Source organism: Ursus arctos, unplaced genomic scaffold (genome assembly GCF_023065955.2).
Source record: "Ursus arctos isolate Adak ecotype North America unplaced genomic scaffold, UrsArc2.0 scaffold_8, whole genome shotgun sequence".
Classification (NCBI taxonomy): Eukaryota; Metazoa; Chordata; class Mammalia; order Carnivora; family Ursidae; genus Ursus; species Ursus arctos.
Window position 1 is genome coordinate 10,610,192 of NW_026623100.1, and position 18,274 is coordinate 10,628,465.

The window sequence follows — 18,274 nt, forward strand, 5'->3', positions numbered from 1 at the left end:
TTTATTCATCTCAAAGTATGTTATAATATTGCCTGTTATTTCTTCTTTGACCTGATTGGTTATTTAGCAATGCATTGCATAATTTCTGCATATTTGTAAATTTCCCCAAATTCTTTCTACTTTTGATTTCTAACTTCTATTGTGGTTGAAGAATGTGTTTTATTTGAATTCACTTTAAATTTATTGAGTTTTGTTTTATGGCCTACCATATGGTATCATGGGTAATGCTCTATATGCAGGTAAGGCAACTATGTATTTTGTTGCTGAATGGAGTGATGTATGTATAAATATATTGTAATTGATTTATACACTTGCTCAAGTCCTTTACATCATTGTTGAGTTTCTGCCTATTTGTTCTATCCATTTTTGAAAGTGAGGTCCCCAATTATTGAAGTTGCCACAATTATTATTGAATTGTCTCTCTCCGTTTTATCAATTTTTGTTTCATGTATACTGAGGCTGTGGTTTTAGGTACAAACCTGTTTATAACGCTTCTATCTTCCTGATGCATTTACCAAATTTATCATTACAGAAATACTCTATTTATCTCTGGTAACAGTTTTCTCTTAAAATCTGGGGGTTTTTTTGACATTAATATAGCCATTTCATTGGTTATTGGGAGCGTATTATTTAATTTCCACATATTTGTGACTTTCCCAAATCTCCTTCTCTTATTTATTTCTAATTTCATTCCCTGGTTGTCAGAAAACATACTTTCTGTAATTTCAAGCCTTTTAAATCTATCTGGGCTTGTTTCGCAGCCTAGTTGTGGTCTATCCTGTAGAATCTCTCATGTGCACTTGATAAGACCGTTCATTCTGTTGGGTGGAGTGTTCTATAGATTTCTATTAGGTCTAGTTGGTTAGTGTTGTTCTTCAAATCTTTTATATCCTTATTGATATTCTGCTTAGCTCTATCAGTTTTTGAGAGTAGGATATTGACATCTTCAGCTGTTGTTGAATTTTATATTTGTCAGTTTTTGCATGCATCCAGGAAGAAACACTAGCTCCAAGACTCTGAATTCTCTCTGTGTGTTCTCCCATTTGCAGGACATTAAAAAGCAAAAGACTGCAGTCTTTTTGGAATGGTTCTAGGATTTTCAGATGATTTGGCATATGAACATTGGTATTCAGATTCACTTTGGTTTGGTTTTATCTTTTTAAAGATTTTATTTCTTTATTTGAGAGGGAGAGCACAGAGGAAGAGTGAGAGGGAGAAGCAGACGCCCCACTGATCAGAAAGCCCAACGTGGGACTTGATCCCAGGACCCCAAGACCATGACCTGAGCTGAAGGTAGACGCTTAACCAACTGATCCACCCAGGTGCCCTTGATTTGCTTTTAAACAGCATAAACTGCATTTGTGGATCTGTGATCATCAGCTTTTAACTTTCTTAAAAGTTACTTAGTTGTAATTGTCATCACTCACCCTAGGAATCTCAGATGTAGCCACACAGGCAAAGGTACAGTCAGCTTTCTCCAGGACTGGTGACGGTACCAAATAGCCACAGGCACTGGAAAAAGCATAGGAGAAGCACACAGAGATTTGGCCTCACTGAAATACCATCACTTGGGCCAAATTTACCTCTGTTTTTAATCTTTTCAAAGTCATGTTACTTTGTAAAGAAAATATAGTTTCCTTCAGTTCTCCTTCAATTTCCATTGAGAAGGGTCATGATAAGGATTATTTACTTTTTACAAAGTCAGGTATCAGTTTCCTGGAGGATTTCCCCAGTCTTAAAGCAGATTGTAAAAGTAGACCCGTTTCTGAAACTGGATGATTTACCGCTTCTAATTCTCTTGGTACCTCTATCAGTCATCTGTAGAAGCCTCTCTCATTTTGTCAGCTGTCTTGTTCCTGTGTTGTGTTCAGTTCCTTGCTCCAGGCACTGTCCCAGGTGCTGGTAGGAGAGCAAGGGACGTAACTGGTGCAGAGCTCACCCTACCAAGCTCGCTGTCTTGGAAAGGAGGGGAATGTTAGGCAGTCATCTTATAAACAAGTCTTTTGACAGCATTGGTGGGCATTGTGAAAAAAGGTACAAGGGCTGAGAAAGAATACCACAGGGATCTGAACATGGCCTTGGAGGGTGTTGTGGAATTGGCAGGTCTGTAGGGATGAACACTAAGGTTTTCGTACGTAATTATGTGCTCAGGTTATGCAATCAGGTTACAGATATTTTTCTTTGCCTTGTGCAGGTATGGATTAGAACCTTTAAAATACTATATAAAGATCTGTTCTCATTCTTCATGTGAATGAAGTTTTGTCTAATTTTTCAATATAAGCTGCAACTAATGATGAAATTCTGCCATAAGCTAGGAAGAAGCCTGTGGTTACAGTTAGGGTTCAGAGAGAGGGAGTGGGGCAGCCGCCCCAGGAAGCCTTCATTAGACACAGGACTCCCTTGGATTCTGTAGGTGCCCAGATCACACTGATGAGTGCTGTGAACTACAGAAGGGGCTGGAGGTTCAGTCCCCTTTTAAGTCAGGGAGAATCCACGAAGAGGCCCCTCTGGTCTAGATTTGAAGAATAAGTTTTCTCTTCCTTGGACTTGAGCTGTCAGAACAACAGGGATTGGGGGTGGTGCTGGAGGGCAGAAAGCTGGTGGAGGGGGCATTGGGGTGGCCTGATGTGAACTTTTGAGTTCAAGCTAAAGGGGTGCTGGGAGTTATAGGGTGTTTGCCACATTGCCTTTATCATTATGGTTTTCTTTCTTCTGGCTTGTCCTTGAATTTTGCTGGGAGTGGGGGAACATGTGTTTAGAAGGGCAGGTCCTTGGGCCCAGTAGAGAAGACATTCCACGGTAACAGCTGTGGAATATTAGCCCCTGGGGTGTCTGAGTGAAGAGGGTGGTCCTCCATGTGCGCACTCCAGCCTCAGAGGGCAGACATTCCTCTGTGGCCTGGAGTGTGTTCTTACCAGTGACCTGGCAGTGGTTTGATTCACCTTGCTGGACAGGGCCCTTCAGGCTGCAGGGCATTGGGAAGCACAGGCGTCCTCTGGGAATCCAGATGTCTTGATCTTTGACTGGTAATGTTGGCTCTAAAGTGAGCCACTTTTACAAGGAGACTGTCTTCGTGAGATAGACTCAACTCGCCTGCCCCCAGGAGGTGCTGGTTGTGTGTGCTCTTGTTTCTGTTTATGCAGAGACACACATTAGCACGCGGTGAGGAACGGGCTGTGGACACTGACAGCTGTTCTCAGCAAGTGCTTGTGTGTGCTGTGCTCCCAGTCCATTTAATTAAAGTATTATTATCCCCATTTTGTATATGAGGAAACTGAGGCTCAGCCCTGGTGTGTGGTGGGGTGAGGCTTCAGCCCCAGGACTGCCCATTGTCCCAGGCTTTGCCCTTTTCCTCTGCACCATATTGCACTCTTACTGGTATGAAGATGTTCGGGACAGAAAATATGAGCAGATTTTACAACTGCCCGTGTAAGGTGAGCCTGATTCCCTTGTGATCCCTTCATCCGCGGGGTGACTTTTGGCTCCATGTGTGACTCCATTAGCAGCCTTGGCATCTGGCGGTGCTTTCTGCATCTGGCCCCACCAGGGCGCACCTTACAGCATGGTGAGGACTGGGCCATTCTCTTGGGCCTCCCCCCTCCCACCTGCTCCTGAACCCGCTGCCCTAGATGACTTCATCACAGCCCCGTCACTCACACCAGGCAGAAGCAGGGGTGAGCATCTGGATCTGCTCTGCACTCAGTGGGATGCAGCACCCTTCTGTACCCCAACCCATGGAGCTTGTGCACACACTCTCTCCATAGACCTGCACAATCATGCCTTCTCAAGAGTGATAATAGATATATAATGACAGCCTCATGCCCTTTCTCCCTAAACTAAGATGCTCTGGCAAACCCAGTGGATGGTCTCCTGGGGCCTCTTTGGCCTCTGGGCTCAGGCATGTTTCTGCACAGGGGCTGCTTGACAGGCAGAGTCAGTTCAGTGGGAGATGCATGGCCTCCATGAAGCCCCTCTGAGGACAGCTCAGGACTCTCCCCTTCACTGGGTCAGCACCTGCAAGAGGCAGGGAACATGTCAGTCGCATCCCTCACTGGGTCCCAGGCTGCAAAAGTGCCTGTCCTTGCTAGATATACAGTCAATATGAATACACAGGTTGGTGTCTCTGCTTTGCTACTTTGATCCAGTTAATATACTTACTTACTATATGTTCTTAGTCCCAAAATGTGAATACTAAAGATTCCTTGGGATTAAATGAGGTAACTCAGATGATACACTATAAACTTGAGAGTTCATTGCAATTGTTGTGGTTAACTCCAAATTTAAGCAGTAGAAAGCTCTTGCACTTGGACTTTCTAGTTCAGTGGCAGCCTTAAAGTTGGTACCCAGGGTAATAGTTGGTCGCTCTTTTATTTTTTTTTCCTTAAAGATTTTATTTATTTGACAGAGACACAACGAGAGAGGGAACACAAGCAGGGGGAGTGGGAGAGGGAGAAGCAGACTTCCCACTGAGCAGGGAGCCCAATGCGGGGCTTGATCCCAGGACCCTGGGATCATGACCTGAGCCGAAGGCAGACACTTAATGACTGAGCCACCCAGGCACCCCATAGTTGGTCACTCTTAACCAGTCCTTACTATTTTGACTCTCCTTGCTTCTTGCATCTTCCCGCTTTTCCTTCTTTGCTCCCTCTTTATTTCCATATAAATGCCCTGGTACTACTTCCCCCTGCCCCCACCACAGTTTCATAGAACAGCAGGACACTGTGGGATCAGGGAGTTTGATAGAGATTGCATTGAATCTGTACAGTGCTTTGGGGGAAATCATAACAATAAGTCTTTAAGTCTGTGAGCATGAGATATTTTTCCTTTTTTTGGTATCTTCTTTAATTTCTTTCAGCAACATTTTATAGTTTTCAGTGTACAAGTCTTTCATCTCCTTGGTAAAATTTATTTCTGAGTATTTTATTCTTTTTGATGCTATTACAAATAGAAGCACTTTTCTTAATTTCCTTTTCAGATTGTTCATCGTCTGTGTATAGAACCAACTGATTTTCATGTGTTCATTTCATGTCCTGAAACTTTGCTGGATTCATTTATTTGTTCTAACAGTTCTTTGTGGGATCTTCAGGGTTTTCTACGTAGAAGATCATGTCCTCTGCAAACAGAGATAACTTTACTTCTTCCTTTTCAACCTGGGTGCCTCCTATTTCTTTTTCTTGCCTAATTTCTCTGGCTAGGACTTCTAATACTCTGTTAAATAGAAGTGGTGAGATCAGGCACCCTTGTCTTGCTCCTGATCTTAGAGGAAAAGCTTTCACTTTTTCACTGTTGAGGATGCTTTCTCTGGGTTTGTCATATGTGGCCTTTATCATGTTGTGTTTCCTTCTATTCCTAGTTTCCTTTAGTGTTTTTATCAGGTTAGGGTTTTGAATTTTGTCAGATATTTTTTTCCACATCAGTTGAGATGATCACGTGGGTTTTTTTCCCCTTCGTTCTGTTGAGCAGGTATTTTTATGAAGCCAAATCATGTGCAAATTGAGAAGCAAAACCAGTAAAGCTTTGTTCACCTTTTCAGGAATTGACTAATTGGAAGATGGACATTTTGACGTTAATATTAAAGACCTAAATGTTAGACCCAACTCTGGCAAAAAGACCAACAACCCCTTTCCTCTGTTAAATATTTTCTTTGCATTTCTCCCATTATTTCCCATTATGTGCTGTGTACGAGTAGTAAACGTTAGTTGGCTAATTGGATATTTGAGCCCCTTGTAAAGTCTGAGGTTTCATAGTAGCTGTCAGTAATAAATAGCTTTCCATAGAAATGGTGAGTCAGTATGTATGCAGTAGAAGACACTGTTTTAAAGTCAACTCTGGAAGGCAGGAACACAGCTTGAATTTGATTTCCACAAAGAGTCAGGGCTTTTTAATTTAGGAAAAAAAACCTGGGACTGTATGGATGAAATGATAATAATATCTGGGATGGTTTGCTTTGAAAAAACCTTGTGGGAGTGGGAGGGGGAGAAGGTGTAAAAATGAAACAAGAGTGACAATATGTTAAGTTCATTATATGTTCTCTGTATTTTTGTATCTGTTTGAGATTTTTCATAATAAAAAGTTCAAACAAGGAGCTCAGTATACTTTAATGATGTTGCAGCTATATATCAAAATATTACGTAGCCATTACAGTAACACTTATGAAGAATTTTAATGATGTGATGTAAGTAAGAAAATCAAGAAGTCCGTCTTCCTCATAAGATGGAGGCATGTACACACGATGTCTGCATGGACAAAAATAGTGGAAGGAAGTCAAAACATTAACTGTGGTAACCCTTGGTTAAGGTGGGATTTGGAGTGATTTTCATTCTCTGTGTCTTCTAAACTTTCTACAGTGAACGAGAGAAAAACACAATTTCCTTTTTTTTTTTTTTTTCTCAAGGCATAACTAACATACACTACATCAGTTTCAGGTGCGCAATGTAGTGATTCAGCATTTCTATACACTGCTCAGCGCTCCTCATGATAAGTGTACTCTCAATCCCCTTGATTTCACCCATGAGAAAAACATAATTTCTGAAAAAAACTTTTTTGAAAGAAAGGAAACATATCTGCGTTGTGTAAATTAGTGTAGCGTTTGTTCTAGTTAGTTGATTTCCATGAAATTGCTCTGGTCGGTGATTAGATAAACGCCTATGTGGCTACTAATCTTGAGTTGTGGACATGTGTTTGTACTGTGCTGCCCTGTACTCTGCCCTGGAATCTGTCTTTGGCAGGGTGTGTGCAGGTGAAGTCATGGGCAAAAAAGCAGTAAGCAAAACCATTTCACTCATTGCTACCTTCCATTAAGCACGTCCCTTTTAACATGAATTCCCATCTGATTTTAGTGAGCTGGACATGATTTCCACAAGGGTGATGGACATTAAGCTGCGGGAAGCTGCAGAAGGCCTTGGGGAGGACAGCACAGGTAAGGCCCTCACTTTCCCTGCTCTGGGAAGAGCCCATGTCTGGTTGCGGGTCAGGGAGAGGGGCTGATGTAGCCAAGCCTTTGAGGTTGTGTGTGTGGAGGGTGGGGGTTCAGTTCACAGTGTATTCAAATACCCCCATTCCCTTCATACTATGACGAGAGAGCACATCCAGGTTACTTAAGGCAACGCCCCTTTGCTTTGCTGTCAAACACAGGGGTTTTAAAGCCGTTTTACTCATTCCTGGAGGTAAATCTGCTCCCCTGTTTGGTTGACTTAAAAGCAGTGGAGTCATTTGTCACCTAAGAACGTCTAGAGGATGAGTAGGAGGTTGGAAGAAGTATGAGATGGCCTGACCATGCAGAAGAAGAAATATTTTCAAGACAGAGCCTTTGATCTCTCTCTTTTATGGCATTTATTCTCCTTCAGAGACCTTTATTATACCCCTCACTGAGCTAAATGCCAGGCCCATGACTCATCATCTCATTACATGTTCTAAGAGTTACCCGATTATGTGATTGGTTCTCTGTTATCCATCGATTGCTATTTGTGTCTTGATAAAGTTGTAAAATTGGCATTAAAAACACTGATCCCCGGATAATGTACCTTTTTCCTAGATTAACCATTTATACTCTCCTTATTTCAGTAACAAAGGTCTCCATCAGTGTCTTGTTTAAAGTTAAAATGCTGGTAATGATTTTCTTTGATATAGTTTGGGAGGAACAACTTCCAATAGTATCAAATCCTAGATGTTAACCCTTAGCTTCAGATGCTAATTTCATTAAAGATTCTATTTCAGATATTATACATAGATTTTCCTTATTATCCCATAGTAGAACTACTTTTCCTCTGTCACATTTTGATAGACAGCAAATAAGCCTAAATACAAGGTGAGGTTTTAAAAATTAAACCTGAGAGAAAATGGAATTTCAAAATTTGTCATACTATAGGATATTGAATTATTTAAACAGGAAAGTACTCTTTGAAGACGTATTTCTTTAGTCTGAAACAGCCTCCATAAACACTAGTTTTGGATATTTATAGAGGTTACCATGAAGAATCAGATTTTAAAAAGAAAAAGTGAAACTATGTATTCTTTTTTTCCGAATAGTGAACTAAATTATTCACATCGACCACTTCCCTAAAATTTAAAATTCTAGATAAACTTCAACAAATGGTGTTGGAAAAAGTGGACAGCCACATGCAGAAGAATGAAACTGGACCACTTTCTTTTACCATATACAAAAATAAATTCAAAATGAATAAAATGTGAGACCTGAAATCATAAAAGTCCTGGAACATAGCACAGGCAGTAATCTCTCTGACATCAGCCATAGCAACATTTTTGTAGATATGTCTCCTGAGGCAAGGGAAATAAAAGCAAAAATGAACTATTGGGACTACATCAAAATAAAAAGCTTCTGCACCGTGAAGGAAACAATCAACAAAACTAAAAGACAGCCTACTGAATGGGAGAAGATATTTGCAAATGACATATCCAATAAGGGGTTAGTATCCAAAATATATAAAGAACTGATATAACTCATTACCCAAAAAACAAATAATCCAGTTAAAAATGGGCAGAAGACATGAACAGATATTTCTGATATCTAATTTTTAACTTCTGTTCAAAGAAGACATTTAGATGGCCAACAGACACATCAAGAGATGCTAAACATGACTTATTATCAGGGAAATGCAAATCAAAACTGTAATGAGACCAACATGTTATGGGTTTAGTTATGTCTCCCCAGAAGTCTTATTTTGAAATCCTAACCCCCAATGCCTCAGAATATGACCTTATTTGGAAATTGGGTCATTGAAGATGTAATTAGTTAAGAGGTACCACTGGAGTATGGTGGGCCCCTAATCTACCATGACTGATGCCCTTATAAAAAGGGGAAATATGGACATAGACACACACACAGGGAGAACACCATATCAAGAGGAAGTCAGATCAGGGTGATGGCATCTACAAGCCAAGGAACGCCAACAGTTGCCAGCAAACCACCAGAAGTTAGAGGAAATGGAATAGATTTCCGTTTCACAACCCTTTGAAGGAAGTTAACCATGCCAACAACACCTTGATCTCAGGCTTCTTAGCCTCCGGGCTGAGAGACAACACAACTCTGTTGTGTGCGCTGCTCGGTCTGTGGTACTTGGTGCAGCAGCCCTAGCAAACTGATATACAGCAGAAGCAAGAGAAACAGACACACAAAGCCATCAACTATCAGAACTATCAATTATATGCTATAACACAATTGTGCACAGTATGTTTGATGATAATTAAAGAAAGTATTAAAGTATTTGGAAGGAACCAGGAACTATAAAAGGTATCGTAGCACCCAACCAGTGCTCAAAGCCAAGAGAGAGATATAAAAGGGACACAGATGAAAGGAAGAAATAAAACTATATTTGCAGATGTCATGATTATACAAAATATCAAAAAATTACTTAGGTCTCTCTCTTAAGTTTAGCAAGACTGTTAGATATAAGGTCAAAATATAAATATCGATTGTATTTCTGTATAACTAGCAATAAACAATTGAAAATTTAAATTTTTAAACATACCATTTACAATAGCAAAAATAAAATAATTTGGTATATATCTAACAAAATACATGCAGGATCTATATACTGAAAAATGCAAAAAAAAAAAAAAAGAGTTGCTTAAAGAAAGCAACAAAGACCAACAAAGACCTAAATACATGAAGTGATATATTATGTGTTATAGACCGAATATCTTATTTCCTCCCAAAGCTCATATGTTAAAGTCCTAACCCCGCCATGTGATATTAGGAAGTGGGGACCTTTGAGAGATAATTAGGTCACGAGGGTGGAGCACTCCTGAATGGAATTAGTGACCTTATCAGAAGAGACCAGAGAGCTTCCTGCTTTCTTTCTGCCATGTCAGGACACAGCAAGAAGTTGCAAACAGCAACCTGTAAGAGGGCCCCCAACAGAACCCCAGCATGCTGGTTCCCTGATCTCAAGCTTCTTGCCTCCAGAGCCGTGAGGAATGAATTTCTGTTACTCATAAGCCACCCAGTCCGTGATACTTTATATAGAAGCCTGAATGGACTCAAACCACATTTACAGATTGGAAGACTCAGTGTTGCTACAATGTCACTTCTCCCCAAACTGAGCTGCAGAACGGTGTGTTAGTACGTGTGGGGTAGAGTATGCTGTTTATACGTATGCTGAGGAAAGCTGGACACAGTTCAGTACTCTACAGCAAGAATATTGACCAGTGATCATTTATTTGATTTCCATGACGAGTCAAAGATTTTTTTATTTAGGAAGAAGCCAAATCCATACAGATGAAGTGATAATAGTATCTGAAAGGATTTGTTTTGAAATAACCTGGCAGGGATGGGAAGGAGGAGGAGGAATAAAGATGAAACAATCAAAATCCCAGCAGGGTAGTTTTCCAGCATTGACAAGCTGATCCCAAAATTTACGTGAAAAAGCAAGAGAACTAGAATAGTGAAAACAATTTTGACAAAGAACAAAATTGGAGGACTCCTATTACCTGAGTTCAAGACTTACTGTAAAGCTTCAGTTATGAAGCCAAGTGCGGTACTGACAAAAGGATGGATGTGTAGAGAGAGAACTGAGGCCAAAAGTAGACCCATACATACAAATATGGCCAACTGGTCTTCGACAAAGATGGAACAGTGATTCAATGGAGAGGGGGTTGTCTTTTCAACAAATGGTGCTAGAACAAATTGAACATCTCTATGGGAAAAAAAGAACTTTGACCTATACGTCACGGATGATACAAAAATTAGCTTGAAATATATCATAGGCATAAATGTAACACTATGAAACCTTTCAAAGAAAACAACATTTTTATGACCTAGAATTGCATAGATAGGACCTTCTTAGATAGGACCCCTCAGGCCCTAAATTGGACTTCATTAAAATTTAAAGCTTTTTCTCTGTGGAAGACCCTGTTAAGAAAATAAAAAGACAAGTCACAGCCTGGGAGGCAATATTTGTAAAGCACCCTTGACAAGGGGCTTGTATTTAGAACTCTCAAAATTCAACAATAGGAAAACAGACAACCCAAATTAAAAAACAGGCAAAGGTTTTAAAAGATGCTTTATCTCAGAAGATATACAGGTGGCAAATCAGCTCATGAAAAAGTGCTCAACATTAGTTAATGCAAGTTAAAACTACAATGAGGTACTACTGTACACCTGTTAAAATGGCAAAAACAGGAACAACACCACACCCGACAATAGCAGGTGCTGGGAGGATGCAGGGCAATTGGAATCCTCATATTGCTGTTGGGAATGCAGAATGTTACAGCCACTTTCAAAAATATTTCAGCAGTTTCTTGTTAAATGAAACATACCCTTAGTCCATGACCCAGTAGTCCTGCTCCTAGGTATTTACCTAAGAGAAGTGAAAACTTATGTTTACACAGAAACCTTTAGCAAGGGGCACCTGGGTGGCTCAGTGGGTTAAGCCTCCTAGTCTTGATTTCAGCTCAGGTCATGATCTCAGCGTGGTGAGAAGGAGCCCAATGTCTGGCTTGGCACTCAGTGTGGAGTCTGCTTGAGATTCTCTCTCTCCCTCTTCCCCTCTCCCCATCCCACTACTCACACTTTCTCTCTCTTAAAAAAAAAAAAAAAAGGAAACCTATAACAACTTTATTCATAATTGCCAAAAACTGAAACAAATCCAAATGTCCTTCACTTTGCTCAATGTTTAAATAAAGTGGTATATCCCTACAATGGAATTGTACTCAGCAGTAATAAGGAACAAATTACTGATGGATGTAACAACACGGATGAGTCTCTAATGCATTGTGCTGAGTGAAAGAAACCAGAATTAAAGGACGCATACTGTATGAATCCATCTCTATGACATTCTGGAAAAGGTACAACTGTAGGAACAGAGAAGATATCAGTGGTTTCTAGGGGTTAAAGACAGGACGGGTTTGGCTACAGAAGGGCAGCATGAAGGGTAGTGGTATAGTTCTGTATCTTGAGGTGATGATGTAGGTCTGTCTGTACAAAAAAAGCAAATTTTACTATGTAATTTTTTTCTAGAGAGATACAGACAGAAAGAGGGAGAGTGAGAGAAAGAATCCCAGGCAGGCTCCACACCCAGCATGTTGCCCAACATGGGGCTCGAGTTCAAGACGCTGAGAACATGACCTGAGCGGAAATCAAGAATGGGATACTCAACCGACTGAGCCACCCAGGCGCTCCAATTTACTATGTAATTTCTAAAATAACTTTTTTAAAAATGATATACCAGATTTGAAAACCATCAAATGGGTTTTTTAGAAATAAGTAAAACTGCTACAATTAGAAATTCAGTGGATGAGTTTAACAGATTCTATCCGCTCAGGCTAGATCAGTCACAAGAAAGTATAGAGAATGTAGCTTCGAGTGGTAAAATGATGGGAGGTACAGAAGAGAAGAGGCGTGGAGATAAGTGAGAGGGCGGGACATACACATGAGCGCAGTCTCAAGGGAGGAGAGAGCAGCAGGAAATTTCCTGGAATGCATTTAAGAAAAGATGACCCAATCCACAGATTTAAGAAATCAAATGGACCCCAAGAAGGATAAATAAAAGGAAATCCATATACAGTGAAAATCTAGAAAATCAGGGGCGCCTGGGTAGCGCAGTCGTTAAAGCGTCTGCCTTCGGCTCAGGGCGTGATCCCGGCGTACCGGGATCGAGTCCCACATCAGGCTCCTCTGCTATGAGCCTGCTTCTTCCTCTCCCACTCCCCCTGCTGTGTTCCCTCTCTCGCTGGCTGTCTCTCTGTCACATAAATAAATAAAATCTTTAAAAAAAAAAAAAAAGAAAATCTAGAAAATCAAAGACGAAATGAAAAATCAGTCTGAGAAAAAAAGATTACCTTCAAAGGAGCGTAAGCTGACCACTGACACAACTAAAAAGAAACAGGCCTTGTCCTAATGGACGTGTATAGAACACTGGCAAACATACGCTTTTGTCAAGTACACTGGGCACATGAACAAATTTATGGTAAGCCGTTAAGCAAATCTCAACACATTTGAATTGTTTCAGATCACCCAGAGTGTACTCTCTGACTTAACCTGGAAATCAGTAACAAAAAGATACAAAGAAAATCCCCAAGTGCTTGGAAATTAAGATCTACTTATCTCAATGACCTCTAGGTCTAAGAAGGTATTATAATGGAAATGAGAAAATATTTCAACCAAACAATAAAAGTGTATCAAACTGTGAATGCAGCTAAAAGAGATTTAGGGGGAAATGTATTGCCTTAAATGTGTACACTGTAAAAACAAAAAAAAGCCTAAAAATTAATTAGCTAAGTATTCATCTAGAAAAGTTTAAAAAGATAGCACAGTAAACCTGAAGAAAGTAGGAGGAAGAAAAGAATAGCGATAGGAACAAAAATTAATACAACCAAAAAATAAGCATTCAACAGAGAGAATTAACAAAGCCAACTTTTTTTTAAAGGCAGATAAAATTGATCAGAGATCAAATTAATCCTGATCAAGGGAAAATGAGGAGGCACAAATAATATCAGAGCTGAGGAAGGGGGCTTTATTACAGGGGGGTGTGGATGCTAAAACAATACAAGGATATTATTAATAACGATATGCCAATAAATTTGAAAATTTGGAAAAATAGGCAAATTCCTGGGAAAACATAACTTCATAGAACAGATTTGAGAAGTAGAAAATCCAAATAGTTCCTGTGACCATTAAAGAAATTGAATTTAACAGCCTAGCGGGTGAGCAGATCTCACATGCAGGCCCAGTGGCTGGCTGACCAGGCTCTCGTGGTTCAGATAGAGGAGTGTTCAGTGGTTACCCTCTGGGTCTTCATAGCCGCTAACTCAGAAACAGCCTCTCTGACTGCAGACAGTGGTAAGGCCTCAGACCGTCAGGGATGCACACCTGTGTGTCAGCTAGGCAGAGGCCACATGGTGTCCCGGCAAATGCAGAAAATTCTTGAGTCTTTCCAAATAGTAAACTCTCATTGAGAACCATCAGTTAACAGCACAAACATTTTGTGATTGTTAAGTAAGGAAACTCCTACTAGAAGCTAAGAGAACTGAGCTATAGGACAGATTTCCCTTTGTGCAGGGAAGATAATATAGGGACCCCCAGCTAGAGTGATCCTAAGTAATTCTCCACATTAAGGCAAGATCATGTAAACCTCCCAAGGGGACGTTCATATAAATATAAAGATACTGTGTGTGTGTGTGTGTGTGTGTGTGTGTGTGTGTGTGTGTGTTTTAAAGGAAGTCAGCTTGGGGCTCCCGGGTGGATCAGTCGGTTAAGTGTCTGCATTCGGCTTAGGTCCTGATCCTGGGGTCCTGGGATTGGGCTCCCTGCTCAGCGGGGAACCTGCTTCTCCCTCTTCCTCTGCCTGCTGCTCCCCCTGCTCATGCTCTCTCTCTCTCTCTCTCTGTCTCTCTCTCTCTCTCTCTCTCTCCCCCTCTGCTCTCTCTCTCTCTCAAATAAAATCTTTTTTTTTTAAAGGAAGTCAGCTCACAAAATTGTTTACTTATAAAACTAATAAATTGTTTTAGCAAATGTTCAGGATATGTTAGTATCCTGGTGATCTCTGATGTTACATCCTTCTGTTGTTAATTCTCATAAATATTCAGAAGGAAAGGAATGAAGTTCGTGGAGCTGCTCATGTGACGTCACAGGATCCTGAACATGATAGAATTTGTGGGTGAGAATAAGAAAGCATCAGAGAAGAGATCACAAGATGTTTCAAAGTGTCATGAATTCTAACAATCTGGGAAGCATGGCAGAGGGGAAATCAGTGCTGCCACCACCATTTGATGGGTTTTTTTTCCACCGAAAGTTGTTAGCTCCTCCTGGCGTCTGGCGTTCCAGTGAGCACCACGAGCCTGGGTCTCCTCTGATTGTCCTTGGTGCACACGTTCACGAGAAATGAAGCAGTTGAGGATTATTTAGAAAAATAATTTGAGTTACCACATGGCCTTTACCTCCCAGAACTTTTTGCTTTTGGCCATGTATATTTTAGATATTAAAACTTGTTCCCATTTGTACAATGGAATATTAATCAGCAGTTTAAAAAAGAAGCATGTGACGGAGACACCTGGGTGGCTCAGTCGGTTAAGCATCCGACTCTTGATTTCGCCTCAGGTCATGATCACAGGGTCGTGGGATCGATTTTTTCAGGTGTGCACAAACGGGCCTCTGTGTCCTTCACGTACGTCTGTGTGGAGAAAGGACTTTCCAGGAGTGAATAATTGGTGCACAAGCTTGCCCTCTGCCCTTCTGGTGCATACCTCACACGTGCTCGGCAAGTCCTCACATGCGTTCTTTCTGCACAGGAAAGAAAAAGTCCAAGTTCAAGACGTTTAAGAAGTTCTTTGGGAAAAAGAAGAGAAAGGAATCGACGTCTTCCACAGGAAATAGCACCTGGAAACAAAGTCAGGCGAAGAGTGAGGTGATCGCCATCGAGTCGGGGCCAGTGGGCTATGACTCAGAGGATGAGCTCGAGTAAGTTGCCTCATACGTCCTTCAGGCTCCTGTGCCCCCAAGAAGCAGGTGGGGGCACAAATAACTCTGTCTCATTGTCCTGGTAACTGGCTGGATTTCTGAGTCTCTTTCCCTCCTAGGGAATTCCACTTGAGGTTCTAACAGAGAAGCTGTATTTTCTGTCTTTTCATACACAGGGATGGAGAAAGTTGAGGGGAAACATTCTCAGATACCTTGGCTGTGTGCCAAGTGCTGTGTTTATTAAAAGCCCACGATCACCGTGGGGGAGGAGGTCAGTGCTACCATCTTACAAATGAGCAAACCAAACTTTAGAGAAAGTTTAGAGAACTTGCCCATTGCCCTGCAACTGAAAACTGTAAGATCAGCACACACACCATGATTTTATTTGACTCAGCACTCTTTTGAGGACATAGATCTTATACCAGAAAAATACATCTCTCTAAGCCTGAACCTTGAGTTATCTAATAAATTTCCCATTAGAAGGACAGAGAGGGGTGGGGGGGAAGGATTCTTGCGGTTAAGTCTTGGAAAAAATCATCCAAAAATCTTGTTGGATACAACAGAACCAACAGGTATGAAAACTTGGAGAAATCTAGTGAAGCAATCCTTATTTCTATAACTTGTATTTCACCAAAATATAGTTACAGTGCGCATGCTTCAATGATTCCAGAAGTTACTTCTGTGAGTAAAAGAGGGGGACAAAACCAGATTTGTTGCCATGCAACAAACATAGCTTGTTTTAGTAAGAGAATAAAACTCCACAGAAGGTATAATGGCCCTTGGGATTGGGGAACAGACCCCGCTGGGATGGGGTCACAAGCATTAGCATCCCGGTGATGCTGTCCCGTCCCCTCTTTCCTTCCCAGTCTCCTTGCCTGTTTTTAGAGGAGTAGAAATTACGTTGACCACTTGGTGGCACCAAACGACTGAAGCGGAAAGATTTCTTTCAGCGTTTTTGTTTTTGTTTTTGTCTTTCCTGGTGCTGGCAGGGAGCAGGAAGGACCCACATGGCACTTAGTGAAGAGCTCGGAGGACAGGCTGTACACGCATTTTTTAAGGCAGTGTGCTCCAAATTCTGGGGGAACAAGACATCGTGATAATATTGCTAATTATTAAATGTCTTCACTGGGCCAGCCCCAGGGAAATTATAACACCCAGTCCCACCCAAACCCTGTCTCTTAACCAGAACACACAGTGGCCCTTCCATACAGAGAACAGGATCACAGCAGAGGGGGGAGCAGGGTGTGCATGTCTGTACGTGTGTGAGAAATGACCTGTCCACTTGTGTGTCTTCTCTTTGTCCCTGGAGCTCATGGACAATGGGGATGGTTTGCTTTTTATCTGTATGTTCCCAGCACCTGGCAGGGGCCAGGTCCTCAGTTACTGGTAAAGTTTGCTGAAGGGACGCCTGGGTGACTCAGTTGGTGAAGCTGCTGCCTTCAGCTCAGGTCGTGATCCCAGGATCTTGGGGTCGAGCCCTGCATCAGGCTCCTTGCTCAGCAGGGAGTCTGTTTCTGCCTCTGCCCTTACCCCCCCATGCTCGCTCTCTTGCTCTCTCTCTCTCAAAATAAATAAATAAATGAAATCTTAAAAAAAAAATTTGCTGGAGAGATGCTAGGCTAGGAAGCTTAGAGGTGGTCTCTGATGAGGCCCAGGAAGTACGTTGCTTTTAGAGAGCAGCACAGAGAATGAGACAAGATCTTTTCCTCCCCAACTTTATTGGAAGAAAATTGATATATAACATTGTGGAAGTTTAAGTCATATAACATGTTGATTTAATACACATATATATTAAAAAACGGTTACCACCATAGCACTAACACCCGCATCACGTCACCTAACTACTATTTATTTTTTAAGGCGAGAATATGTAAGATCTAGCCTCTTAACAATTTCCAAGTATATAATGCAGGAGTCTTAACTATAATGACTGTGCCATACAGACTGTGCTCTCAATCTCCTTAACTTCTTACTTATAACTGGAGTTTGTACCATTTCCCCCACCCTGCAGCCCCTAGTAACCATCAACTATGTGGTCCTATCTGTGAGTTCAGCTTTCTTGTCTTGTTTGTTTCGCTTAGTTTAATACCCTCGGGGCTCGTCCGTGTTGTCACAAACCACAGGATGTCCCACTTTCTCACGACTGAGTAATAACCCACATACGCTGCTAGATACACACCCATTCATACTGCATCTTCCGTATCCGTTCATCTGTTGATGGACACCTGGATCGTGTCCATATGTTGGCTATTGTGAATAATGCTGCAGTGAATATAGGAATGCTGATATCTGTTCAAGATTCTATTTTCATTTCCTTTGGATGAATAAAGAATTGCTAGAGCCTATGGTAGTTCTGTTTTTAACTTTTCAAGGAGCCTCCATGCTGTTCTCTGCAGTGACTGCACCAACTTACCTGCCCACCAGCAGTGCAGAGAAGTCTGCTTTTCCCCACATCCTCGCCAACACTTATCATTTTGATTATAGCCATTCTAACAGGTGTGAGGTTTGCGTTTCCCTGATGATGGGTGATGTCGAGCATCTTTTCATGTGTCTGTTAGACATTTGTATGTCTTCTTTGGAAAAATGTCTATTTAATTCCTCTGCCCATTTTTGAATCAGATTCTTTTTCTTGCTATTGGTTTCTTTGAGTCCTTTATATATTTTGGATATTAACGCCTTGTCAGATATATGATTTGCAAATATTTTCTCCCATTCTGTAGGTTGTCTTTTCATTTTGTTGATGATTTCCTTTGCTGCAGAAACTTTTAAATTTGATATAGTCTCACTTTTTATTTTTGCTTTTGTTGCCTTTGCTTTCAAGAAATTATTGCCAAGACCAGTGTCAAGGTCGCTTACTAC

General features: G+C 41.1%; 1 protein-coding gene across 1 annotated transcript in view; it reads left to right on the forward strand.

Annotated features, from left to right (window-relative positions):
* The window catches only part of CRACDL (CRACD like), a 126,260-nt gene that overhangs the window by 66,739 nt on the left and 41,247 nt on the right, over positions 1 to 18,274 (forward strand). Inside the window, exons 2-3 of the mRNA XM_057309310.1 lie at positions 6,840 to 6,919; positions 15,247 to 15,415. Of these exons, the coding sequence (XP_057165293.1) occupies positions 6,850 to 6,919; positions 15,247 to 15,415 (239 nt within the window). The 5' untranslated portion in view covers positions 6,840 to 6,849. The remainder of the gene's footprint in view (positions 1 to 6,839; positions 6,920 to 15,246; positions 15,416 to 18,274) is intronic.